This window comes from Xenopus laevis, chromosome 1L (assembly GCF_017654675.1).
Source record: "Xenopus laevis strain J_2021 chromosome 1L, Xenopus_laevis_v10.1, whole genome shotgun sequence".
NCBI lineage: Eukaryota > Metazoa > Chordata > Amphibia > Anura > Pipidae > Xenopus > Xenopus laevis.
The window spans coordinates 58603137-58630412 of record NC_054371.1 but is presented as its reverse complement, the minus strand read 5'-3'; the positions used below and the strand labels follow the sequence as shown (position 1 = coordinate 58630412).

At 39.0% G+C, this 27276-nt stretch overlaps 1 protein-coding gene across 3 annotated transcripts in view; it reads left to right on the top strand.

Annotated features, from left to right (window-relative positions):
* fhdc1.L (FH2 domain containing 1 L homeolog) overlaps positions 1 to 17767 on the top strand; it is a 36338-nt gene extending 18571 nt beyond the window's left edge. For all 3 annotated transcript variants that reach the window (XM_018231379.2, XM_018231369.2, XM_041589453.1), the window contains 8 exons: positions 2092 to 2177; positions 4394 to 4494; positions 8792 to 8862; positions 8966 to 9073; positions 9212 to 9282; positions 12446 to 12563; positions 12745 to 12909; positions 13343 to 17767. In XM_018231379.2, coding sequence (XP_018086868.1) covers positions 2092 to 2177; positions 4394 to 4494; positions 8792 to 8862; positions 8966 to 9073; positions 9212 to 9282; positions 12446 to 12563; positions 12745 to 12909; positions 13343 to 15364 — 2742 coding nt within the window. In that variant the 3' untranslated portion in view covers positions 15365 to 17767. The remainder of the gene's footprint in view (positions 1 to 2091; positions 2178 to 4393; positions 4495 to 8791; positions 8863 to 8965; positions 9074 to 9211; positions 9283 to 12445; positions 12564 to 12744; positions 12910 to 13342) is intronic.
* The last annotated feature ends 9509 nt before the right edge of the window (positions 17768 to 27276 follow it).

Below are 27276 nucleotides of genomic sequence, written 5' to 3'. Positions count from 1 at the left end.
CCTGATTGTTTCCCTATACTTCCTATATCCATATTATTATTTACCAAATACATTTTTGCTCTTCACAAGTACTTGGTTGAAATCCAGATAAACAGCTATTGACTAGAGGTAAGACCCGTAAGATTTTTTTTACAGCCACTACCTGCCCAAGGGCTCCATTGACTACTTTGTATGACATCAAAATGTCATTATATTGTGGCCCATGAACATAGTTCCATTACTTCAGGGAAAATATTAGACTGTACTGTTGACCATTAATCAGGCCTCCCAAAGCACTTGGATGCTGAGCATGTAAGTGTCATGCCCTGAAGCTTATTCTGTTGTCACTTAGACAAGCCTGCGTTCCTCTGTGTATAAAGAAATTTTGATTTATGGAAACATGATATATTGGAACATCCACCCACTCCAGTTTTTTCCATTTAGATTAAAAGCAATAAATATTTTGTGAACATATAACTTGCCAAAAGTGCATGCTTAGTAGATTGATGTTACAGGTGTGCAATATTGGAGCCTCTGGATAAATGATACCTTATGGTGGAATGCAGCCCCTTCAAAGGAAACCTGCCATATCCTGAAGCAATGCATTAGTGGCGCTCATCTAGAGCCTCCTCCAAACAATTTTTCTTATGCATACATTGTTACCTCCTTTAGTTCTACGATTGCAAAGAGGGACTTAGCTGAAGCCTCTTAGAAAATGTTGTTTCTGATATTGTTATGACTTTTCTTTTAATTGAAAACATAAAGGGATACAAAACGCATCAGTTAATAGTGCTGCTTCAGCAGAATTCTGCACTGAAATCCATTTCTCAAAAGAGCAAACAGTTTTTTTTTATATTTAATTTTGAAATCTGACATGGGGCTAGACATATTGCTCTGATTAACTTCAGTAACTCTTTAATGCTGTACTGCAAGTTGAAGTGATATCACCCCCTCCCTTTCTCCCCCCCAGCAGCCTAACAACAGAACAATGGGAAGGTAACCAGATAGCAGCTCCCTAACACAAGATAACAGCTGCCTGGTAGATCTAAGAATAGCACTCAATAGTAAAATCCAGGTCCCACTGTGACACATTCAGTTACATTGAGTAGGAGAAACAACAGCCTGTCAGAAAGCAGTTCCATCCTAAAGTGCTGGCTCTTTCTGAAAGCACATGACCAGGCAAAATGACCTGAGATGGCTGCCTACACACCAATATTACAACTAAAAAAATACACTTGCTGGTTCAGGAATTACATTTTATATTGTAGAGTGAATTATTTGCAGTGTACACAGTGTAATTTAGAATTAAAAACTACATCATAAAAATCATGACAGAATCTGTGCCTTGAAAATCTGGACTGTTTGTCCCTAAACCCTTTTATTTGTATGTATGTATATATGTTTGAACCTGTACCAGATGTGTATTGCTGTACGTAGCATTTTGCCCTGTCCTAACCCTGTGTTGGTGGGGCAATTATAAGTAGCCCCAACAATCAGCTAGAGTTCATGCTAGATGTATTTTCATGCTCCTAATATATAGATAAAGCATATCATCCAGTTCAGATGGATTAATCGCTTAAGTAATTTGTACTGCAAACCCAGATGTATAATGAAAAATGAAGGCACCGTGAAATAGATCCTATTACTGCCGTACTTTGTGGCCATTACGTCAGTGCAGGCAGTGTATGTTCATATGAGAAAGAATCCCTTTTAAATGTTATCTTGTCTTGACATGCAACGAAGTAGTAAAACTGTGGTTACAAATAGCTCCAAAAGCTAATAAATATCTTGGATAAAATGAAAAAGGAAGCTGTGAAAACAATTGTAAATGGATTAGTGTGGGGCACATTTTGGGAGTGTACGTCTATTATGTCAGACAGTATTGAGGTATCTAATTTCTTCTGAATAAACCCTCAGCAATTAACTATGGAATAGATAGCATTAATGTGCACACATCAGCTCCTTGTCTTTTCCCTATTGTCTGGTGTTGCCGTTCCATGCCAAGTTACCTCATATCTACAATGGTGTTAATACAAGGGGACTTAACTGATGAGAAATTTGGCTCAGACAGTCACAGCTCACCTGTTGGTCTTTTTCTTGTCTTTTTTTTAGGTAAAGAAGCTAAAAGCATTTAGTGGGGAAGTAGCCAAGCTGTCTATGGCTGATGCCTTTATGTACCTGCTGATTCAGGTGCCAAAGTAAGTACAGATGAATCTCTATCTATGTTTAACCCTTAGCCAGTGTGCGTGGTAAGCCAACAGTGACAAAAGCTTGCCATCTTCCTGAATAGAAAATGTACTGCTCCATTTAGTTCTAATAAACCATAAGTGTTGTATGTAGCTGTAGTCAATATAATTCAGTATGGGTCTGTTCTGTGCTTTACTGGGCTAAATGTTTTACTATTTGGCCCACTACCTGGTTTGCTAAATAAGGCAAATATCTTGGCAAATGGCAAGCTGTAGTTTCATTTCAGGGCTGCAAACCTACAACTACTACATTGCTCCCTCACAGGCACATCTGGACATGCTATACAACAAGCTCTTTCAAGGCATTTTGTTTCATCACTCATGTCCTCCTTTAAATGCAAAGCTCGACTGTAGGAAATATAATTTATCTTTAAGTTATGTTTGTTAAATGCTAAGCATAAAAAAGAAACAGAAAAAAATACTACAAAATAAAACTGTGCATCCAGTTATACAAAACCCTGTGAGCTCACCACAAAGGGCCCCATCTAAATGAAACTTTGCATATACATGTGAAAGTCTCTACTGATCTATAGCTTCAGGGTAATGGTACATGGTGCTGATTTGGACACTAAGGGTAAGGCCAGACGAGGAGATTCGGGGAGATTTTGTCGTCTGGCGACTTATCGCCACGTCTTTTGCGCGACTATCTCCCCGAACTGCCTCAGCGTTTTTTCCCCATAGGCTAGAATGAAAAGTCGCCTGCACTAATGCACACGCAGCGATGCGTTTTCAATAGTCGCTTTTGCGCTGTAGCCTATGGGGAAAAGACGCTGAGGCAGTTCGGGGAGATAGTCGCGCAAAAGACGTGGCGATAAGTCGCCAGGCGTCAAAATCTCCTCGTCTGGCCTTACCCTAAAGGTGGCCATGTTTGTTACATTTTAGATGCTTTCTCAGCTCCTTCAGTCCAGGTCAGTAGCTTATCTGCCTGTGTATGGGGCACTTTGATGTCTACCCAACCAATATCTGGCAGAAACCCAAACAAATATAGATAGGGCAGGCCCTGATGGCTTGTATTCCTGTCGTTGTGACCTAATTATTTGTCCCTTGGGTAAAAGGACCAGATCAGCCAGATATTGCTCCACCTTGCCAAACAAGCAATCTTTCAACATATGGTCAGCTTTAGTTTGGTTTCATTTCTAAGTTGTCCCAAATCAATGTGTTACAGTGCTTGTATCAGACCCCCAAAGCCACATTTGAAAAGGGGATGCTTTAGATTCTGTCTAACATTAAGGGGCAGATTTATCAAATTGTGAGCTGAGAGCTTAATAAATAAAAACTCACCCATGTTCTTTTTATTTCCTATTGGATTTTTAGAACTGTATTTATTAAATAGTGCATTCTAACTTTCACCCCTTGATTGATACAGTTCTAAAAATCCCATAGGAATGAATAGAATGTGGGCGAGTGTTTATTTATGAAGCTCTCAACTCGCATTTTGATAAATCTACCCCTTTAAAGGGCATGTAAAGGCAAAAATATAAAATCCCATTTTTACTTTCTTTAATGAAAAATAAATCTATCTCCAATATACTTTAATTAAAAGATGTCTACAGTTTTTATCATAAACCTGACTGTATGCAGTGCAATTCGCCCTTCTTTTACTGCTGTTGATAGGAATTGTCAGATGGTCCCCAACTGCTGTGCAGGTAAACGATCATACTTTCAAATGGCAGGGGGAGCCCCCCCACCTTACTTCCCAGAACTCGAGAGATTTGTATCCAGAGACGCAGTGCAGTCTCTATATTATGATTATTAATCAGTCTTGCTGTATTGGCTTCTATGGCAGATATTATTTGACTTGTGCTGTTTTGATAATTTATGACGATCCCTAAGCTTAACCTCCCAACTGAAGCCCAGACCACACTGAGCATGTGCGAGTCTTGATATTGCAGAAATGTCTAACAAAGTTACAAGATGACAGCCCCCTGCGCCAACTTTGAAAGCATAAATCATTTGTCTTATTAGGCTGCTGGTGCTGTAAGTTCATGTTTATATTTAGTATATATAATGCAGCATTTCTAACATTATTCTATTTTAGACTTTAGTTGCCCTTTAAGGGTCTGTAATTGCAGTAATGATACATATGCTACAGGCAGTTGGCTCTTGCGAGTCTGTTTTATTGTTGCACTAAGTTCTACATTTGCTCCTTTCACTATCTTTTATTGTAGCTATTCTTTGCGGATTGAAGCAATGGTGCTTAGAAAAGAGTTTCACTCTACCTGTTCTGCAATAAACAATGATATGATGGTCATCGGGAAAGCTACACAAGGTAACTAGATGAGTAATGTGGAAACCTAATGCCTTTTCAGTAATACTGCCAACTACAATAAACTCTTTACATGAAGTGGTGTTTGCAGCAGTGTAGGAAACTGAAGATATAACTCCTTGTGTACCTGTTCACATACATTGCAAGCAGTGTGTTAACGGGGTTGTTCACCTTTGAGTTAACTTTTAGTATGATGTAGAGAGTGATATTCGGAGACAATTGCAATTGGTTTTGCTTTTTTTTAAAATATGTGATTTTTGAGTTATTTAGCTTTTTATTCATCATCTCTTCAGTTTGCATTTTCAGCAATCTGGTTGCCAGAGTCCAAATTACCCTAGCAACCTAGAATTGATTTGAATAAGAGACTGTAGCATGAGTAGAAGAGGGCCTAAATAGAAAGCTAAGCAATAACAATTCATTTGTAGCCTTACAAAGCATTTGTTTTTTCCATGGGGGTCAGTGACCCCCATTTGAAAGCTGACAAGATTCAGATGAAAAGGGCAAATAATTACAAAATTATACAAAATAAATAATGAAGATTAATTGAAAAGTTGCTTAAAATTGACCATTCTATAATTTAAAAGTTAACTTGAAGGTGAACCACCCTTTAATGAATGCGCCAAACGGTGACTAAACTCATCCGCCCTTATATTTAATTTGTTTCTTTGGGTGTTTGCTGTCAGGCAGATTCAGGAGAGGATATGTTTGGTCTCAGGGGAGTGCCACAGCTCCCTGCTAATCATCTGGGCTAAGGGAAAGCTCACTTGTTGCCAAGTCCACTGCTGCAATCACATTGCATGTTACGAGTAATTATTATTATTTGTTAATGCAAGTTTTATCTCTACATTGGGGGAGTCTGGGAATTCAAGTAACACATGTTTATGTTAAGGTCACACTGGGCGTTGCGGGGAGGAAACTTTGGGCAACTTCGGAAAACGAATCGCCGTGCGTGCTTAGCGCCGGCTATTTTTCATTTTAGCCAGTGCAAGAGTGAAGGAAGGCGTTCAGGGAGATTGGTCGCCGCAAAGACGAAGCGATTAGTCGCCAGGCGTCTAAATCTCCCTGAAACGCCCAGTGTGACCTTACCCTTAAGGTTGACATGCTAGATATCCCTATAGATAAGTGTTAAGACTTTTCTTCAGGATATAGTTTTTTTCAGTTTGTATATGTTGGATAATCCAGCAAAGATAGTAACTAGAGTATAAAGTTATTTGTGTAGTTTTTATGTTGGGCCTGTTTCCCATTAGTGTCGGACCCATCCAAAGAGCCAACATACTCTTCTGTTTTGGGTGGATCTGATGGCGGTAAAATGTACACATGCACTCACTTCCCATAAACTTGTGTGTTCTCCCTTCTTCGCATAGTTATGTGTATATATACACGCAAAGAAGGCAGAACATTGGCATAATTTAATTTTGTTACTCTTGGCATTTCTGTGCATCAACTTCTCCATTATAGAGCCAATGCTGCAAACAAAATGACTGCTTGTTTTTATTAATGGTAGTTGCTACTGTTCTAATAACTATCCCATTCAGTCTGTGTGTCAGGCGAATTCCCAGCAATTCCCTTTCCCTTTTGTGGGCAGTGGAGTGCATGCATGAGTTCTCTGTTCACTTGTCTTGTTTCTCAGGCACAGGTCATATTAGGCTAATTAGTCTCTGACTTTAGCCTCGCATTCTATTTATTTTCCTTTTTTTTTTTCTTCTAGAACGTGGGTTTATGTCAGTGTTCACATTTACTTATTATTTGAAAAATGGTCTAACGTCTCAATTGGAACTTTATATGGGTTTGTTATAGTGCTCACATTCATATAATTTTGAATTGAAGCCTGAAATCCCACTAGGGACTGGACTGTGAATGGCTTTCACTGTGCCGTGTCAGTGTGGAAATGAATTGAATGTAAAAAGCAAATAAGTCTTGAGACCATTTCACACCCCCATAAGTAATATCCCATGGCCAAAGAGTTGCAGTGGCCTAGAATATTGTTACAAAATAAAGCTGGTTTTATATAAATATTTTCCTTTATTCTATTATGATCAAACCCTCTGCGGTGACATATTCCCTACATGCTATGCAAAGGATTATGGATTTATATAAGTAAGGGAATGTAATTAGTGTTCAGGCTTGCCCTACATTTTGTTTGAGTATGTTTTGCTCATAAAGGAACATCAAATATAGGTCATGTGTGCTGCTCTTATAGCAGTGGAGGCATTGGGGAGATAATAAAAACTGCAGAACCCCCCTTTGATGAAAGAATCTTACTTGTACGCTACACTTTACTTTTAAAGAAAAGTGGAAATGTGGATTTACTTCACTCAGATGGTAATATTAGTCATAGGTAGATCCTGGCACGTATCCATGACATGACCTAGTCGTATGGATATTGTGAAACCTGGTTTTGTTAATCTCTAATTGCTGCCTTTCCTTTATGAGTAATATTTTGGCTTATCTGCCGGTGCTTGCAATTCAAGTACAAGCTTAATGTGTCGGTTATGGATATTCTTAAGAAGAGATCTTACAAAGATTTCTCCGTGTCTCGCAATTATTAGGGAAACGTGCCTCTGCTTTTGCCACCATGCTTGCATCCTCGTTCCCTTTGGTAAACAACAATGCATGTATTAGCAGAATCAGCTTGAAATATAAGGATATTAAAATTCCATTTCACTTTATAATGGCACCTGGCGCGAGCTGGGAGTTGGCAGCTTTAATTTAAAACCTTGTTATTCTATAGCACAACAGTAATCATCCTACAGGGTTACCAAGACACTTAAAGGAACAGTAACACCAAAAAAATGAGTGTTTCAAAATAATTAAATATAATGTACTGTTGTGCTGCACTGGTAAAACTTCAAAACGCTACAATAAGCAAGCTGCTGTGTAGCCATGGGGGCAGCCATTCAGTCACAGGATACACAGTAGATAACAGACAAGTTCTAAAGAATCCCATTGTATACTACAGAGCTTATCTGTTATCTGCTGTTTATCTCCTTTTTCAGCTTTAAATGTCTGCCCCCTATACAGCAGCTTGTTTATATAAACATTAGTAGTGTTTCTGAAGCAAACACTCCAGTTTTACCAGTGCAGGGCAACACTGCACTAGACTTGATTATTTTAAAACAACTATTTTTTTGGTGTTACTGTTAACATAGTTTTCCCAACTGATTAAAGTGGATCTCCCAGTATTCTTAAACGACTGTAAGGATGGTCAGAATTATATATTGTAATAGTTAGCAGCGTATCCCCGTGTGGGAATAAAACCATATACAAGTTGTTCTATTTGAGGGTAGGTTTTAATTAAACAGTAGTAGATAATTAAAACAAATCTCCTTTTTTAGGGAATTACATTTGCTGTTTACGTCTAGTTTCCTGTTGTAGGGATATTGTCAAACAAATCATTTTTACAAATAAGATAGGAAGGATAGTTTCACAGAAAAGATAAAGTATTTCTTTAGCACATTATTACAGAGGTTTATATTCATTTTCCTAAAAATATTCAGTAAACCATATGAACACACTCTTTTTTGATAAAAAATGTTGTGTTCCTATTATGTTAGAGCTGCCATTCTGCTGCATCGTCTAAGGCAGGGGTCCCCAATTTTTTTTACCCGTGAGCCACATTCAAAAATAAAAAGAGTTGGGGAGCAAGACAGGCGTGTAAAAAGTTTCTTGGGTGCCAAATGAGGGCTGTGATTAGCCGTTTTGTAACCCCTATGTGGACTGGCAACCTACAGGAGACTCTTTGACAGTAAACCTGGTTTATATGCAAACAAAACTTGCCTCCCAGCTCGGAATTCAAAAATAAGCACCTGCTTTGAGGCCACTGAGAGCAACATCCAAGGGGTTGGAGAGCAACATGTTGCTCATGAGCGACTGGAACTAGGGAACCATAGGAAAACCCTCTCACTAAGAACCATGAATACATGCACCAAATATTTACACCCCCAAACCTGTACAAGCAAATCACATTTACCTTTCCTTAGCATTTTCAGCTAGTTTTGGGCAATCTCAAAATATATGATCCTAGGTTGTGGATTCAAAAATGTAGCATGGCTTTAACATTGTGACATGGAGCAGAAGAACAGCTGATCACCCATATACAGTACATTGATCCACAGAACCCAGTGGCAGGGAGGCACATATATTAAGAAGATATATCCCCTTCCTCAAGTTCAACACAACTGCCACCTGTAACCCATAGCAACTGATGATGTGTTTGGCAGTGTATGGTTCATCTATGGCTTCAGCTGGAGTTTAATTTCAATTTTAAATGATTTAGTGAATCATTTGATTGTTCTTTCAGAGCTGAAGTTCTGTGAGCAGCTGCACTCCATTCTCTTCTTGGTCCTACAGGCTGGAAACATAATGAATGCGGTAAGTGATGTCACCTTTCTTTAAGTTCATATGTCCTCAGCTGACATTCTTGCGCTACTGCAACTATCCTGCAAACCACTGATGGGCTTTCTGTTAATTGCAGGGGGGGTACGCCGGAAACGCAGTTGGCTTTAAGTTGTCGTCCTTGCTAAGGCTAGCAGATACAAAGGCAAACAAACCAGGGATGAATTTGCTACATTTTGTTGCTCTGGTAGGTAACCACACTTAGCATAAATGTAAATTTTACATTTTTAAAAAATCTTCCTAAAGGAATAGCATGCATATGACTTTTAATCAGGTTGGCATGTAAATTTAATCATTTGTGTTTTATGTTGTTGTTGTTATATAGGAAGCCCAAAAGAAAGATGCTTCACTTCTTATGTTTTCTGAGAAGTTGCCCAGTGTTGGTGAAGCAGCCAGGTAACTGCAATCTCCTGCTCACTGTCTAATGTGTTAAACACTGACCCTCACTCATAGCTTTAGGCCTGGGAATTGTGCAGTTTGCTTTGCCATTGCCTCTAAAGACAAATTGCAAGTCAGCACACCCTCCTCCAAGAAACTGGTGAACGCTCCGTTATGGCCACAATCCACTCTATACGTTAAATTCATAAGGAACAGCATCTTATCAGGAGTTAAAAAAGCCTTTAATAATCCATGTCTTAGACCAATGTTTTGAGCCATAGTCCGGGTGTTTTTCAAGCCAACTCGAAACGTTACTATGGATTAATAAAGGCTTTTAAACTCGTGATAAGGTGCTGTTCCTTACTGAATTTGCCATTGTCTCTGTCAATATAACATCTCTTTACCTTACTGGGCTGCTTCAGAGTTTGCTGAGGCTGAATTTTCACTGATCACGGCAGTCTCTGGGGCTTTTTGTGCAGAGATTTGCAGATAACTGCAGCTTTCCTGCATTGCAGGTAAAGAGTCTCTAGTGTGATCCAGATCCCTGAAAATTGTTACAACACTCCCATTTGGAATACTTTATTCCTGTTCTATTGTACTTTGAAAGAGCAATGGTATTTAATTTGCTAGGCCCACATGCATAATTCTGTGATTAAGGGTGGCGGCAGATGGGGGATCAGTTGCCCAGTGACAGATCTTCTCTACTGCTGGCGACTAATCTCCCCAAACACCTTCCCGCCAGCAGGATGGCATATGAATCACTTTGGATTACCAAAGTCGCTCGAAGTTGCCTCATGAGGAAACTTGGGGCGACTTCGGAAATCTGAAGCGATTCTTATGCCATCCTGGCAGCGATTTGTATTCTTGACGCGAGAAGGCATTTCGGGGAGATTAGTTGCCCGCAGTAGCAAAGATTTGTCGCCAGGCGACTACTCTCCCCGTCTGCCACCACTTTAAAGCCCAGTTTTATTGTTAATTACATTCTCTATAAAGAAGTGTATTGATATATCTGTTATTGAGCACAATTGTACTGTCAGTTACCTTCCCTATAAAGAGAGAATTTACTTTTTGGCAGTAGCTTACTTGTCAACATGCCCTTTGTTAATGTTTTCAGAATAAACTGTTAACACTGAACACACAGCATTGCATAATAGTCACATGCAGCCACCTTTATTATCTGATATAGCTGGGAGAGCTGTTACTATTTAAATATAATGTGTTTGCTGTGGGAGTCCCTTTATTTAGAGCGATGAGAAAATCTACTGAGATGACGTAGGCTGGTTTGCTTAGTCTTGTCCCTGGCTTCTCATGCCTTTCTACTCACGCCTGATATAAAGAAGCCCTACGTGAAAGGACATTTATTCTGGTTACAAATGTAATACATGCCTTAAAGATTAAGGGTACAAGGTATATAGGTACCAAAAATATGCCCTTATCAAATCCTAACCCATTACAGGTACTAATGCAGCAAGTAGATTGCATGACCAGTGCTATGGAAGCATTGATAACAATAAAGCAGCATACACTGCACTGGATTTAAGACCTTAGCTTGTGTTGGTTAGTCTTTTGGACAGGAGCTACGGTGTGGACAGAAAACACTCCCTGTTGGGCTCCTGTTGTACCATACTCAGCTGCCTTTCCTGCCTGCACAGTTTTTTTCAGTGCTGCCTTTACTTTCTTACTTGAGAGCCAAAAGTGCAAAGTGGGGGGATAAACAGCCTGTATGTGTCTGGAGCTTAAACTGTGACGTCTTGTGAACTGCGCCTTTTGTCTTTAGGGTTCCAGAATCTTTGGAAGGAAAATGACTATCGTCAGCACCCATGTATGCCAGTACTACAGTACAGCCCCCTTTTAAATGTTTAGATTAAAATCTTTCTTTTGTCCTTTCCCCTAAGCCAAATCCTGCAGGAGAATATAATGTGCCACTCTTAGTCAGGTTCTTGGTGGATCAGGAAGGGTCATATGACTGATCCTTGCACAAAAGCCCAGCTTGTACTTGGACTTTGAACAGGCCAAAGTGCCCTAACACAGAGGAAGTAAAAGCTGGAGCAGTTACAATCACTCCCGCACACACATCAGCCATTGTCACTCTAGTTATGCCAGCACAATGCTTCACAGTGGTTTGGCCTCACACAGTCCAGAGGCTTCATTAATAACTGGGTTTGTTTAAGGCATGAACTGCAAAATACTAGGTCTTTAAGTCCTAGAATTCATAAATATGTATGACATTTCCTACTACAATGCATGTGTTATATCTGGGATGTAAAGGAGGGCAAAACAAGCTTGCGTTTCATCCATTTCCTGCTCCAAATATTAAAACCTGTTTTATATTTGGATGTGGCTAGGTATCTCTTTGCCTCGTGTATTTGAGACCTATCATTTTCAGTGCCACTCCTGCTGCTTTTTTCTAAGAGTTGAGCTTATTTTGTGTATATAACTCTCCCACCAACCCGCACAAGCAAGATAAAAATAAACGTTATATACAGTGCCACTATACGGAGGTTCACTTTTACCTAATAGAATAGCTACAATGCTTCTATCAAGACAAACAAAATAATAGACTTCAAAGACCTTGTATACAGTTTAATCTCAATTTTATATCCCCTGATTTTAAGTTTTCCCTCATTTTACATTGTTGTTTGTGCTCCCACCTATATATTATACATAATACATCTCCCTGATTTTACATTTTCCTGGATTTTATACCATTTTTTTCTGGTCCCTGTAATTACTAGACAATCCCCAAGATAATGTAATAAAAGGCACAAAGTTTGCCCAATAAGATGTTTGCTTTTAAGCAAGTCACCAGCAAATGCTTCCTGGTTGCTATAAGTTACTGCACCTAGGCAAACTTTGTGCCTTTTTTTACAAAACCCCAAATAAATGTTATGTGCACACTGGATGCACCAGTAATATTTATTTGCTGGTAACAATTACATTTTCTATTTAAACCTTAGTTGCCTTGCCTAATTCCGCTGGCTACACGTTTGCCCTCATTAGTACAGTAAAATTAGCTTCCATTGGTACTGTACAATAAATACCCTGATAACTAAGAGAACTGCGCTCAAGCTTATCAACAGGTTGAATTTGCCAAGTAGGCACAGTGTGTTTGAGCTGCAGGTGTTGTGGTTGTGTACTAGCATTACTAATTGATTACTTATTAGCTTTCCTCACCTTGCAGATTATCCATTGATAATATTGAGGCAGAATTCAAGTCATTGTCAACCAAAACAAAATCTATCAAAGACCAAATCAAGAAGGAACCTGAACTTTTTAAGCAAATGGAAGATTTCCTACAGGTAAACAATTAAGTACATTAGTAGATGTGGCCTAAATTAAACCAGTGCATCTGCTATCTAATAGCGCATACAAGTACAGGTCCATTCACCTGTTTTAAAGGGTTGGGCCGTACTTTTATAATTAATTTGATTTTTACATAACCATGGTAGTTTTCCTGAGGGCATGTTCTTGTGTTTTCAGGTTGCTGTTAAAAAATTGAAAGACCTGGAGTCACTGAGGGCTGAGTTAAAGAAGGAGGGCCATACCCTTATTGATTTCTTCTGTGAAGACAAAGAAACCATGAAACTTGATGAATGCTTCCAGATATTTAGGGATTTCTGTGACAAGTTTAACAAAGCTGTAAAGGTAAGACCACATATTAATATTGGTTTTGTGTTACAGTGTAGACATCCAACCTTTGTTCCTTCAGCTGTTGTTAAATTGCAGTTCCCATACAATCTTTTCCTTCAGAGAATTACATGGCTCTGTTATTGCACAACTGTAATAAAATGAGAACTTGAATGAAATTTGTCAGTTTTTCTTTACACCTTATGTAGCTTTGTTTCTTAACATTGGGTCCAGATATTACTTGACTATAACGCCTATAAACCTTCTTTTGATCAAATGTTCATGAATTGTGGGTTTAAGTTAATGGTTAAGAAACAGGGTTCTAGATAATATGAATCTAATTGGTGAAATAAGATCTGCAAAAACAAAACGTGGTCTTTGCTGAGAACATGAATGTCCTGTTATGTCCACAAACAAACGTAATAATACAATAACCTTTAATCACTTCTAGGAAAACCGAGAGAGAGAAATTCAAGATCTCAGACAGCAGAAGAAGCTGAAGGAGCTCGAGCAGAAACGCCGTTCCTGGCTTACAAGTGAAAATACAAACTTTGGAAGGAGTAGCAGTGAAAATGATGTGGAAGTTTTGACAAATGCTGCATTTGAAGATTTTCTGCAACAAAGACCCCAAAGTTCCTTGAACAGGAACTCCAGCTCAAGGCGTTCCCGTCTCTCATTGGGGGTTGCAGCAGACCGAGAGCTTCAGATGTACTTAGGAGCGTCACAAGTAGAGGAAACAAGCAAGTTCAACAGCCTGCCCAGATCTCTCACTCACAAGCCAAGGCCAACTGTGGCATGGATAGATTCTAAAGTAGAAAAAGACCATTCCCTAAATACTTTGCACTTACAAAATGACACTAGGGACACCCAAGAACAAGTACACACCCTGGTGATAACTAGCCTGGAAGATGAGGGGAATATGCACACTGCCAATAATAACGTTCAGCAACAACAGGAGAAAGCTGACCGTAATAACAATAAAGCAGAACTCCACCAAAATGGAACAGATCTGAAGCAGCGTACACAGGTGAACCCTTTAGTGGTAACCGTGGAGGAGCATGAACTGGTCAAAAAATTACAGCAGTTCGATCTTAGTGGAACTGTGTGTGAAAATAATGAAGATGTTATCAAAACAGAGGACGAAACCAATGATGGTTTGAGTCTGTGCTCAATCAGCTCAACAGATGACAACACAATTCTGCTCAGTAAAAATAAAGAAAATCCTAAAGCAAGTGACTCCAATAGCAACTCAAATGGGAACAGCAACGTGACTGAAGACTTACTAAATCTAAGCACAAGAACATCTGAAAGTACAGGAGCTTCTGAAATAACTGAGCATACTCCACTGTTCTCTGTTTCAGATAGCACTGAAAACTCTTTAATGCGTGACTTCACTAGTGCTAAAGATTTGATATCTAAAACAGAAAAGACTGAAATAATACAAAAAGTTCTGATAAAAAGTGGTGATAAAAAGAGCTTGGATTCAGTTGCAAAGATACCTGTCTCTGGAAAGCCTGAAAGCACAGAACATAATGTTAAAAAAGTTGGTCTTACTAAGGAAACTACACTAAAAAACAAAGATAATCTCAGAAAAACCAGCTCTTTAAAAGAGAGAACCCCTAGCAGTATCAAGACAAGTATCGGTCAGTCTAGTAACACAGTATCAACAAAACCAGTGCGGATGCTGAATGATTCTGAGCATGAGAATATGAGAAAAGTTGTCCCTATTTCTAAATCCAATAGGTCTGGCAGTGTAAAGCGTACAGAACTGAGAAGCTCTCTCCGGGATTCCCATAGCAGCGACAATAAGCAGACCCTCAGACATTCACTCAGGGGGAAGAGTGAGAACTTGCCAAAAAATTCTTCAAAGACTTACTCACTTTCTGAGGAACCCAAGCTACAAAGAGGAGACAGCTTCATATCAAATGGTTCCAGGTTTCAGCGGGATCAACTTCAGAGGAACAATTCTGTGAAAAAGCCAGCAGCAAAACCAGTGCGTAATATTTCTAAACCAAAGCCCGAAGACACAAAACTTTGTCGCACGACTGCTAAGGCAGCCCTAAGCAATACAGACAGTAAAACACCCCCTGCACCACCAATAAAGTCACCATCATCTTCTAAATCTACACCAAGCTTTGCAAGAAATACTGTAGCTTCTTCTTCAAAGCGTGCACCAAGCGATTCTACTCCGCCAACCAAAGTAACAACCATGTCTAGAACTGGCTCTCTCCGCCAATCAAAAGTAAAGTCTGACCCTATTAGTAAAGATGCGAACACAAAAGATGATGGAAATGTAAATACACCCAAGAGGGCCAATAGCTTAAGAGCAAATGGAAGGCTGATGGAACCAGTTAGAGACTCCATACCTGAAACTGATCAAAAAGAAAAAAGTATTGTGGAAAAGTCCTCTATAAAGCTTAAAGACACAGGAAAGGCAACTCTAGGCAAAATACTGAAACCTTTACTAAAGTGAGTGTTATTTACCTTAATTTACTTTGTTTTCTTGACAAGCCCATTTTGGGTGAGCACAGCAAAGGGAACGTTTCTTTGTCAGTCCCTTATTTTGACGTGCTGCATGTATATTATATGCAGCTAGCCATACTGGAGGCACCAGCTCATCGTTCTGCACATTTTGTGTTTTCCTTGTTTCCACTTTTTGGTTTTTAACATCAGGAAGGAGTTTATGATGGAAGATAAAATGTGCTTGTTACAGATCTTGGGCGGCATATGCTTAACATGGATACAAATATCTGTATGTGTTTTTGTTCTGTTTTTTTACATTTCGAGAAAATTCATCCAGAGGAGCAAAAGACTCAGATGAACCCTTTAACCCACTGAAGGACCTGATTGATTATTGACATTAAGGCTGGCCACTTCCGGTCTCTTGAAAGACTCTGCTGGGTGGAGTCTGCATATTAATAGATGCCCCCTTAGAACTATAAGCGGCACAGGTGTGCCTCCGTATTGCACAAGAGGACATGTCCTATAGAGGGGATGACTCACAATGCTAGTGCATTCACTGGAGAGTTGTCTGCTTTCTTCAACACAAAAGTGCCATGTATTTATAATGCATATCAAAAGGTGTTACAACTCCATATTTAAAGTCTGATTCTTTGTTAAGAGCACTTCAGCTGTTATGTGTATTCTGTTATGGTTTTCTTTATTGTTCATATGTGAATACTGCTGCTAGGGTCCTCTTGTTTAATAAGCTTTGATAAAAAAAAACATTCGCTGTTCCTTCTCCTCCTGTTCCCTTTGATCAAACAAATGAGGCCCATTGGTCATGTATAGTAATTAAATCCTGTTCCCATTCTATTCTGAAACAGCGCATTTAGTAAAAGGATAATTTGGCACATCCAAGGGGGGGGGATCTATTGCTACAATATGTTTACAAGAGCTTTTACATATCATGCCTTATCTGAGATGTTAATATACTGATGAAATTACAAATTTTATATATACTTAAAAAAAAAAAAAAAGTTTAAGCGGTGGTGGAAAAAATCACTGGGTGAATTATTTATTCTTGTTCATAGGTGGCCAACTGCTGCTTGTGGTGTTAATATAACATTACAGTTTTACTCAATTAGATGTTTTTTTCACTGGGGAAAACTATTTTGTACAGGGGATGAATGTGTCCCACTAGTAGACTCCATACTATTAATCATTTATCCATAGCCTACAATAGGGAAGGACCCGCAATCTGGTTCTGTAGATGACAAACCAATAATGGCAGCTCACAATATGGAACATGTTATTCTTTGAAAATAAATATTCATTAGGGATTTCCAAACTGCATCCCTCCACCAGTTCTCTGAGAATACTGATGAGGATGTCAGGGCATGGGCTGAAGAATCCTATTTACTTGGATCTGATACCAAGGACAATATTCCCCTGCCCAGTGGGTTTGGGATTTTGTTTTTCCATGTTTTGTAAGTACATGGCCATTATATGGCCTCCCCCAGCTTGTAGCAGCTTGCAGAGGAGGCATGGAACCGTAGCCTAGGCTGTAAATGCTAAAAATGTCTGTTGCTATGAAATGGTACTATGTGACATCTAGATCTACAGGGCCTGTTTATCAAGGTGTGTAATATGGAAATATGTACCTAAAATGAATATGCTGACTGCCCTTTTGCTTGTTTATGTTGTAATATGGCGAATAGGCGTGTTTTTCAGCGATAAATAGGCAAAGTGGGTGCAAGCGTAATGGTGAAAAATGGTGCTTTTTACATTGATAAATATGTCCTGTAGACATTGCAAACTGCCAGGGGTACAGAATGAGATGACACACTGCTAGGCAGACTGTAGAACTTGTATATTAAATGGGAAAACCTGATACACATATATTGTCCAAATAGTCCAGTGATAACTTAGAACATTCCACTATGTCTGTAATGGGCAACCAGAGGCCCTCAGTGTACAACTAAAACTCTCAGTACTTAAGTGTTGTTCAGAGTTGTATTTCATCAACATGTGGAGGGCCACAATTGTCAGGTATGCTTATACTTTTTCAGAATGTAGTCAAACCTTTAAAATTCAGCTCACTCAGGGACAAATGCATACGACAGGGTACCAATGGAACCCCATAACCTTCAGTGCAAGACAGGGAGAGCACAATTGGGATTCCCCAGCTCCTGTAACTCCCGGGGGCTGGCTGTGCATTCTGGGCAATGGACTTCAGCAGCATCCAGAGAGAACTACAGCTTGGCAGCAGCTGTGTAAGCAATTTCTTATGAATTTACATGTGCAGAAAACTGTATAACAATATAATTTAAATGTTTGTAAAAATGTGTATATAAATGTACATAAATATTTAATGGAACTTTTGCATATTTGATAGTAAACAAATAGTTTGCTAATAAATTCCTTGACCATGGGAACAAGTTCATAAAGTGCCGTCTTTTTTTTTGCCATGACTTTTTTCCAAGCTAGAGTGAAATATGTTGCCGTGCAGTTTTATTTTCCTGAACAGTAGCAGCTAACAACGCTAGAAAATGGGGACCCCTGTCAAATCAGTAATGTATTACCTGAAACCCTACAAAATCTGGGCAGCCAATGGCTTGGGATGTTGGCACCTCCTGAGATTTTAGTTCCAAAAAAAATCTAATCCGCTTCTTTAATTTTGAACCAAAACTGAGTACAACCGTAAAGGGATCTTGTCATTGAAAAACATGTTTTTTTCAAAAGCATCAGTTAATAGTGCTACTCCAGCAGACTTATGCACTGAAATCCATTTCTCAAAAGAGCAAACAGATTTTTTTATATTAAGTTTTGAAATCTGACATGGGGCTAGACATTTTGTCAATTTCCCAGCTGCCCCTGTTGGAGAGCAACATGTTGCACATGAGCTACTGGTTGGGGATCACTGGTATTCTCTATAGCATGTATTGGTAAGTTAAAAGACTAGTAACATAAAAAAAATGTAAAAGAAAATTTATTTGTACTTATAGAAAAAAAACCAGACACTTTTAACTTTAAATTATCAAAGTCTTTAAGAAATATCTTAACAATTCTCTGCTTGCGCTCCTCTTCAGAAACGGCAACAGGGCGACGATCTATTGTGCGGCGCTCAATTTCCCTGCCTTCTATAGAAGATAGCCAGGGAGGAGAAATCGAGCGCCGCATGATGGATCGTCGCCCTGTCGAAGAGGAGCACAAGCAGAGAATCTGTAAGTTATTTCTAAATAAAGACTTTGATAATTTAAAGTTAAGTGTCTTGGTGTTTTTTCTTTTAAACAATTTTTTTTATCTTACTGGTCCTTTAAAGAGATACTGGGGGTCATTATCATCACTAGGCAAATTTGCCCATGGGTAATAACACATTGCAACCAATCAAATTGTTGTTTTCACTGTTCTACCTGCAGTTGGCTGAAGAAAGCCACTCACTGGTTGCTATAGTTACTGCCTATGGGCAAATTTGCACAGTGTTGATAAATGAGCCCCACTGACACCAGAAATTAAACTCACTTTTACATCTATCTTAATATTGCTTTTGAAAGCTACAGTATTTATAACTTTGCCATAAAGTATTTGCCCAATGCTTTTACATTACCTGTCTGGTGTCCCATGTTCCTGTATGAGGGGGCTGCCATATTTGTGCAGCAGGAGTCCATTAGCATTAGAAACTCTAACTGACAGGCTGAGATGGGAGAGTCAGGTTGGCAAAACAGTCAGGTTTAGAAACTTCAACTAATAATAACTTACAAAAACAAACCTCTCAGCAAAAAATGATCAACATGAAATAAAGGGATCTTTTAATATACATTCATATTTTAAAAAGTAGTTTTTTTTGTGTCAGTATCACTTTAAGCTGCTTATATCAACAAATTCAGTCTTATTACAGTTGAGCAGTTCTTTTCATGTTCTGAAGTTCTGTTGCTTGGCAAAACCTACAGGCTCAAGTGCTTTATTTCCCTCAGCAAAGGGTCTTGGTGACTCAGGGCTTGTTTAGTTGTACTCATCCTGCTTGAAGGGAATTTAAATGGCAATAAGAGCAAATCTGTTCTGAGAGAGCACCTTCAACAGCAATGGTTTGGATATGCAATTTAGTCCTTATGTCCCTGTAGTTCTTGTTGTGCTTCAAGTCCTTCCCATCAGCAGCAGCCATGTTCCCATACTGTATATTGCACAGATGAGATCTAAAAGGATCCAGGCAGACTGTCTGCGAGTTTTGATTTTTGTTGGACCTGAGATGAGACTCAATCTGTGCTATTAAAATAGTGTTTCTGTGTGTGTCATTGGCCATAGTGGCATTCATGAGTCATTTGCATGTCTCTACCCATAATTCCTTATGTGCGGGTTAATCAGCTTTTGTAAAGTGAACGAAATTATAACTCCCAGATAGGCCTGAAATAGACCTGACTCCTGTTCCCTTGTTTTATGTCAGACTCAGAGAACAGAAAGTGATAAAGACTGCTTTCAACTGCAATTATATTTACTACATACATTTAATAAGTTGCTTAGATTTATATTTTCCTTCATTAGGCAAAAACTATTTTTGGGTACAGCACCCGCTTTAAAAGGGTGGTTAACGTTTAGTATGGTATAGAATGGCTAATTCTAAGCAACTGTTCAACTGGTTTTGATGTTCTCTTTTTTTATAGTTTATGAATTATTTGCCTTCTTCTTCTGACTCTTTCCAACTTTCAAATAGGGGTCACGACCCCATCTAAAAACAAATACTCTGTTAAGGCTACAAATGTATTGTTATTGCTTTAAAGTTCCTCTCTGCCCATCTTTAAGTGAGATCTGCTTTTATGTTCAAGGGATCATAAAATCCCTTTGTCTATTCAGGCCTCTCCTATTCATATTCCAGTCTCTTATTCAAATCAATGCATGGTTGCTAGGGTAATTTGGGACGTAGCAACCTGATTGCTGAAGAGCTGCTGAAAAAGCTAAATAACTAAAAAACCACAAATAATAGAAAATTAAAACCATTTACAAACTTTTTTAGAATCGCTCTCTACATCATACTAAAAGTTAATTTAAAGGAATTGTTCAGTGTAATAATAAAAACTAGGTAAATAGGCTGTACAAAAAAAATGTTTCTAATATAGTTAGTTAGCCAAAAATGTAATGTATAAAGGCTGAAGTGACTGGATGTCTAACATAATAGCCAGAATACTACGTCCTGTTTTTCAGCTCTCTTACTTTCCACTGATTGGTTACCAATAATCAGTGACTTGAGGGGGGGCCACATGGGCCATAGCTGTTGCTTTTGAATCTGAGCTGAATGCTGAGGATCAATTGCAAACTCACTGAACAGTTATGTCCCATGTGGCCCCACCTCAAGTCGCTGAAAAGCAGGAAGTAGTGTTCTGGCTGTTATGTTAGACATCCAGTCACTCCAGCCTTTATACATTACATTTTTGGCTAACTAACTATATTAGAAACATGTTTTATTTTGCATAGCCTGTCTATTTACCCAGCTTTTACTTTCACACTGAACTGTTCCTTTAAAGGTGAACAACCCCTTTAAGGCAGTTCTATATGTGTGGCATGGGATGTGAATAGCTTTTATTTCAAATGGCTAATTATGGGATTACTGCTGGAACATGGACAAAAAGTCCTGAAACCTCTCGTATGCACTATACCAATAAAGGGAACTCGTAATTGGTTGTCATGGATACCGAGCAGGCCACATTTAATTTTTAATTTTATGCCGTTGTTTTCTTGTGTTGTTGGTGCCCTATAAATGAGTAAATGCTAGTGTGTGACAAACAAATATGTGGGGCAGTTTGTGTACTCTGAAACGGACATGTGTAACTACAAAACAAGCAGCTTCTGTTTACTCTTCCATGAAAACAGCTGAGGCACAGCTAAGGAAGAACAAGGCGTCGCTCACACAGTTCCATTGGCCAAACCTAGCAACGGGAAAACACACCCATAGATATATCACAGGTAAATAGCAGGTCTCTCGAAAATTCATCAGCTTGCCAATTGTATTCCACCTTCAAAAACAGCCACAAAAGTCTAAGGTACAAAACAGCATCCATGTTTATGGGTTAACTACAGAAATATTATAGGACAGTAACATAGAGACACAGGTTATTGGGGGGGGGTGTACAGTGGTGTATACATTCGGAGTTATTACTTTAAAACAATTACATTTTTTATGTTACTGTTCCTTTATTAAAGGGGACCCATCACCCAAAAAAATATTCAAAATCCTATTTTATCACATTAGTCAAGAAAAATGAACTTTAATTACACTATATAAATTAATTGAATCTTGTTTCCTTCAGTCTGGGAATTCATAAGGAGGCAGGAGCCATTTTGTGGACACTGTTATTAAGACAAGCCTTGCATCGTCTGAGAGTCTTGTTTGTGCACCAGAATGGGAGACCTAATGTCTATCCCCATGCCCTGGTTACAAAGTTAAACGGTGAAGAGAACTGGGGGAATGTGGGGAGAGCAGCGATTTCTAGGAAGTGCTGAATGGAAAGTGAAAGTAGCTGTCTGCCCCATTAGCTTCCCATTGTTCTGTTGTTGGGCTGCCTGGGGGGGCGGAAGAGGTGATATCACTCCAACTTGCAGTACAGTATTAAAAAGTGATTGAAGTTTATCAGAGCACAAGTCACATGACTGGAGGCAGCTGGGAAATTGACAAAATGTCTAGCCCCATGTCAGATTACAAAATTGAATATAACAAAATCTGTTTGCTCTTTTGAAAAATGGATTTCAGTGCAGAATTCTGCTGAAGCAGCACTATTAACTGATGCGTTTTGAAAAAAACATGTTTTACCATGACAGTATCCCTTTAACCCTAGGGTTGCTGAATCTTAGTTGAACTAAGGCAGTCTAAAATTGTAAATATCTCAGAAACCACTGCTCAGTCAGGGCAGAACTCCCAGCAAGTTTATATCAATTAACATTTTAGATTTCGTTTCCATTTAAACACTTGACTCACATCCTTTATTGCTTTATTGCAGCTGATGCAGAATTACTTGGTTTGCCTTGCAAATTAATGTTACAGACATCACAGTTGATAATAATTGATGGTATAACCCAAGCACTACACCTGCTTCCAGTATCCTTTGTTTTCTCTAGTGCTTACATTACATGTAGCCCTGATATTGAACCTCATGAAATTTTCTAGGAGTAATAGGAACAAGGGTAAAAAATGAATTTTCTATGTAAGTTACATTTTATTTACTGCTTTGTAGTTTTCTGCAGTGGTGTACTAGGGTTGCACAGGCCTTGTTGCATTTGCACCTCTCCGTCCGGTGGTACGGCACTGGTTTTGTGCCTGGATAAATAATACAGAAAGACTAGCATAATGTTAACTAGCAATGTTGTCTTGTATCTAGAAGAGCATGTTTCAGTGCATTTATAGATTCTTACATAATACATTTCCATTGTGAGCTATTGCTGCTGTCCTGGGGTGAAGATCTAGAATTTTACATGCACAGGACAAAGGTGGCCAATTTACAATTTGTTGGGCATTAAAAATATTGTAATCCCTATGCAGTGGCTGCACCACATGTTGTCACATCCTTTCAACTAATGTCAGATTATCCCCAAGGCCTGGCACCTGGACAGGCCCGGACTGGCATTCTGTGGGTTCTGGTAAATGCCAGAGGGGCTGATATAAGGTGCCATAGAAAGTCAGTATTTAGTGGGCCGGTGGGGGCTGTTTGGGCCTCTGTGTACCTGAAATGCCAGAGATTATTTTAATTCTCAGTCTGGACCTGCTCCTGGAGTAGGTCCATCGGTGCTAGAAGACCCAGTCACAGCAGCATAAGAAAAAATATATAACATAAATATGTCTTTTTGCAGTGCTTTGGTGCACCAGCACCTGTGAAATTGGGCGACATTAGAAGGAAGAGGCCCCAAATCTCTGCAATGGCTAGGTCTGTGGATTTGGGTTGGTTACAACAGTCCATGTCTTATTTTACACTTTTTGTATGGTACATATTGGATTTACACTGGGCAAGATGTAAAACTGGCATACATTGAGTACCTTGCATGCAAATACATCCACGCAGTCATTCAGCCCATTACATCAAAATATGTTTAGTTCAAGTTGCCTTTTGAATGTTTTTTCAGGTCAAATAAGAGCAGGCTGAATGATTGGACTATACTAATAACATTCACAAAAAACTTGACTATTATATCGCTTTTGTTCTCTTTTTATCTCTTACCAAAGAAAAGCTTGCAATCGATCACTGATCACAATGAGATTAAACAACAGAACAGCAGCAGTAGATAAGATGGACTGGGCAAACTATTTTAGCCCTGCCGCTGTCAGATTCTCTGCCCCCATGTTATTAATATCAGTTGCGTCTCAGACATTGCAGTGATTGAAGACCCTCACTATATTCATTAACTTTCATCTTCAGTTTCCTATTCTTGTCACGGCGCCTGTCTGTGTCTGTTTAATTACTTCTCTCCTGTTCCTTATCTTGTATGTTTTAAGTTTATTAAAGCCCCAGCTTCACTCTGTTCATTATCTTATCACCTATGTTCCTAAACCTGATTGACCATGGAATGGGCCTGTGTCTCCTTATCAAGAAAACACAAACAGAAATCAGCAGCATGGATTGATTACTCTGCTTTTATCATTTTAAAACCTTTTAAAATATGAAAAAGTTTGTAGGGTAATTGAACCCAGTCTGAGGAAGAACCATCACAAGCAAAATTTCCCTCTCTAGCTGAAGCCATTTGTCCCACTGTCGTACTGGCCTGGGGAGGGATACTGGGATTTTTCCTTTAGGTTTTTATTTATTCCGAGCAAGAAAGAGATGGGAAGGATATAACCTGTGTCTCCCATTATAAGTTTTGGCACCACTGACAAAATTGCCCTGCGTGACTTTTCCCAATTTTTGCTTTATATGTTGCTGAGAGCACCAGCAGGGGAACAAAAATTGCTACTCATATTCATCTTCTCTGCATATACAAATATACAAACATACATACAAATGATGCTTTCATACTTTATACTCTTTGAAAAAACAGGGACCCTGTTTAAATATAGAGCTCGTTTCCATTTTTGGATTTAAAGGAGTGATTCACCTTTAAGCTAACTTTGAAGTTTCAGTGTGTTATAGAATGGCCAATTCTGAAAAACTTTTCAAAATTATTTAATTTTTTAGTTTTGAAATGATTTGCCTTTTTCTTCTTCTGACTCTTTCCAGCTTCCAAATGGGGGGTCATTGACCCAGGGCTGGATTTACAAAGCAGGCGCCCAATAGGCCTGCTGCTGTTCATCGCCCCTTCCTTTGTGCACAAATTTTCAAAATCAGGTCCGGACAGGGTTGCCACCTGGCTGGTATTTTACCGGCCTGGCCTTAAAAATTATGGTTTATCCCAATGTTATTAATAGGAAAAAAGATAAATACATACCTCCCAACTGACCCCAGCAGACTATTACTCTGTGAGGCTACAAATTTATTCGTATTGTTACTTTTTATAACTTTTTTTCCTTTTGAGGTCCTCTATTATTTACATACCAGTCTCTTATTCAAACCACTCTCTGGTTGCTAAGGTGATTTGGACCCTAGCAACCAGATAACTGCTGAAACTCCAAACTGGAGAGCTGCTGGATAAGAAGTGAAATAATTAAAATTAAAACTCATACAATAAAAAATTCAGACCAATTGCAATTTGTCTCAGATTATCACTGTCAAGGTTAATATCACATCATATTAAAGTTAACTTAAAAGTGAACGATCCCTCTAAGTGCCTCTTTCAAGTTGCTGAAATGCACTTAAAGAAGGGATTGTCTGGGAACCCTGCTGAATAAACTGCTCAACATTGTATTTCAGTAAGAGCAGAGACGCATAAAAAGCCCAACAAGTGTACAAAGCTAACACTATGTTGTACCTTATTGCATTTAAAAAAGAGCAAGCGTTTTCTTTAGAATGACTTCTCTTTAAATAAATGACTCATGAGAGCAGAAACGGAGCCATCCAGGGATAAAACTAAACCTGATAGGTGGATAAAGGCTCATGCCCCAGTAGGCATTTCTGGCTAACAGACAGTGTATCTATAGCAACCAGTTACCCTGGATATAAAGAAATGCTAAAAAAAAAAAAAAGAAATGCTTTTATTTTTTAATGTTTGATCATTACAATTAAGATCAATTTTGTGTTAAACAAGAATGAGAGAGGAGTGCTTGTACTTCTAATTCACATGTGCAGAATGGCAAGTGAATTAATTAAAAATAAACTTGTTAAAAAGTCTCAGGCCCTGACATTTCCCAACAAATACTTTCCCAGGGCTAAGTAAACCTTGCTCACTTTGTCTTTTATTCACAGATTTGTATTACTATAGCATCCATGGAAAAATGTTCTGAGCTCAGAGCCTGTGCGAAAATGTCCCTTTCCTTTAGCAATGGAAGGGAAATCTGAGATTGTATCAATGCTCACTAGTGAGTACAGTTATGGAAAGGAAACTGGTTATGTCTAAAACATAATCAAGTATAAACTGAGAAAAGAACAAGACCGGGAAATGGACTAAAGAAAAATAAAATAGATTTTCCATCAGATCCTTTCATTTGTTGTTACTTATCTGCAAAAACCTTAAACAATCCTTCTTAAGTCCAAAATATTACATTTCTATCTCTCTGGATAAATCACAACTGATTTCCTTTGAAGGCTGAAATGGAGGGCACTGAGATGCCCAGGCTCCATTACAAAGCTGAATCTGCACCCAGACTTCCACTGAATTTAGATCAGTTTCCTGAGAGTGTGTTTTCACACATCCGCATTTATATTAATGCAAACTCACAGTATGCTGCATTTGTGCAACTGTAGAAATAGGACGGCGCGAGAAATGGCATCTGAGAGCAGTCAGTGCATGCAACACCAGAATATATAATATAGCTGTTGAATTTGATATTCTGTTTAAGCAGGTGCAATGAACAGGATCTCTTTAAGAGACGGACGCGGTGCTGCAGCAAGTATGGGCATGATACATCTGGATACCTTTAGGCTGGCATATGTGTAAAACAGATGCAAATTGTATCTACAGTAATCTACAGCAACTACTCAGTGAGGGTGGCATACACCGGTGCCTACTTGAATCTGAAGATATCTGGTACATCTTGGCCACCCCTTGCACCTCTGCATTGGGCCAATGCCCCCCGAAAAATACATGTGAGTTGGCATGTATGCGCATGGTGGCTAGCACTACTGCCCAGCAGCACTACAATTCTAAATTCAACCCGAGCACTATGTCTAAGGCATTTGTACATTCTCCCAGTGTCTGTCTCAGATGTTCATTAAGCTGACCATACATAGCATTTGGCGAGCAGATATCTCCTCGATATGCCCACCTTGAGGATCGGATCACAATGAGAAGAATACGGGCCGTCGGATCGAGAGCCGCATCAATGACTTAATGCAGTCCTCTATCCAATGGCATTTTTAAACCTGCCCGATCAACATCTGACCAAATTTCAGCCAGATATCGAGGATCTACCAGTAGACCTTTAGCTGGTGATCAGTAGATTCATTTCATTCAGATATTTATTATGTTATGGTCACATAAGAAACACTTGTGTGTTAAATATAGCAATATACATTTTCTCATTAATCTGTGTTTAAGTAATATTTTTTAAGTAGTATTTTCCATGAAACAGAATGCTAACAATGCTTTTATGGATGTAGATGGGACATCATCACTAAGACTGGTGGCACATGGGGAGATTAGTCACCAAGCAATAAATCTTCACTGCTGAGCCTTCCCACTGGCAAGAATGTGAATCTCCGGTGGGGTGGCATTCGCGTCACTTTGGAAAATAAAGCGATGCCAATGCCATCCTACCGGAAATTTACATTTCTGCAGATGGAAGGCATTTCGGGGAGCTCAGTCGTCTGCAGCAGCGAAGATTTATCTCTTGACGACTAATCTCCCTATGTGCCACCAGCCTAAAAGTAGACCTTG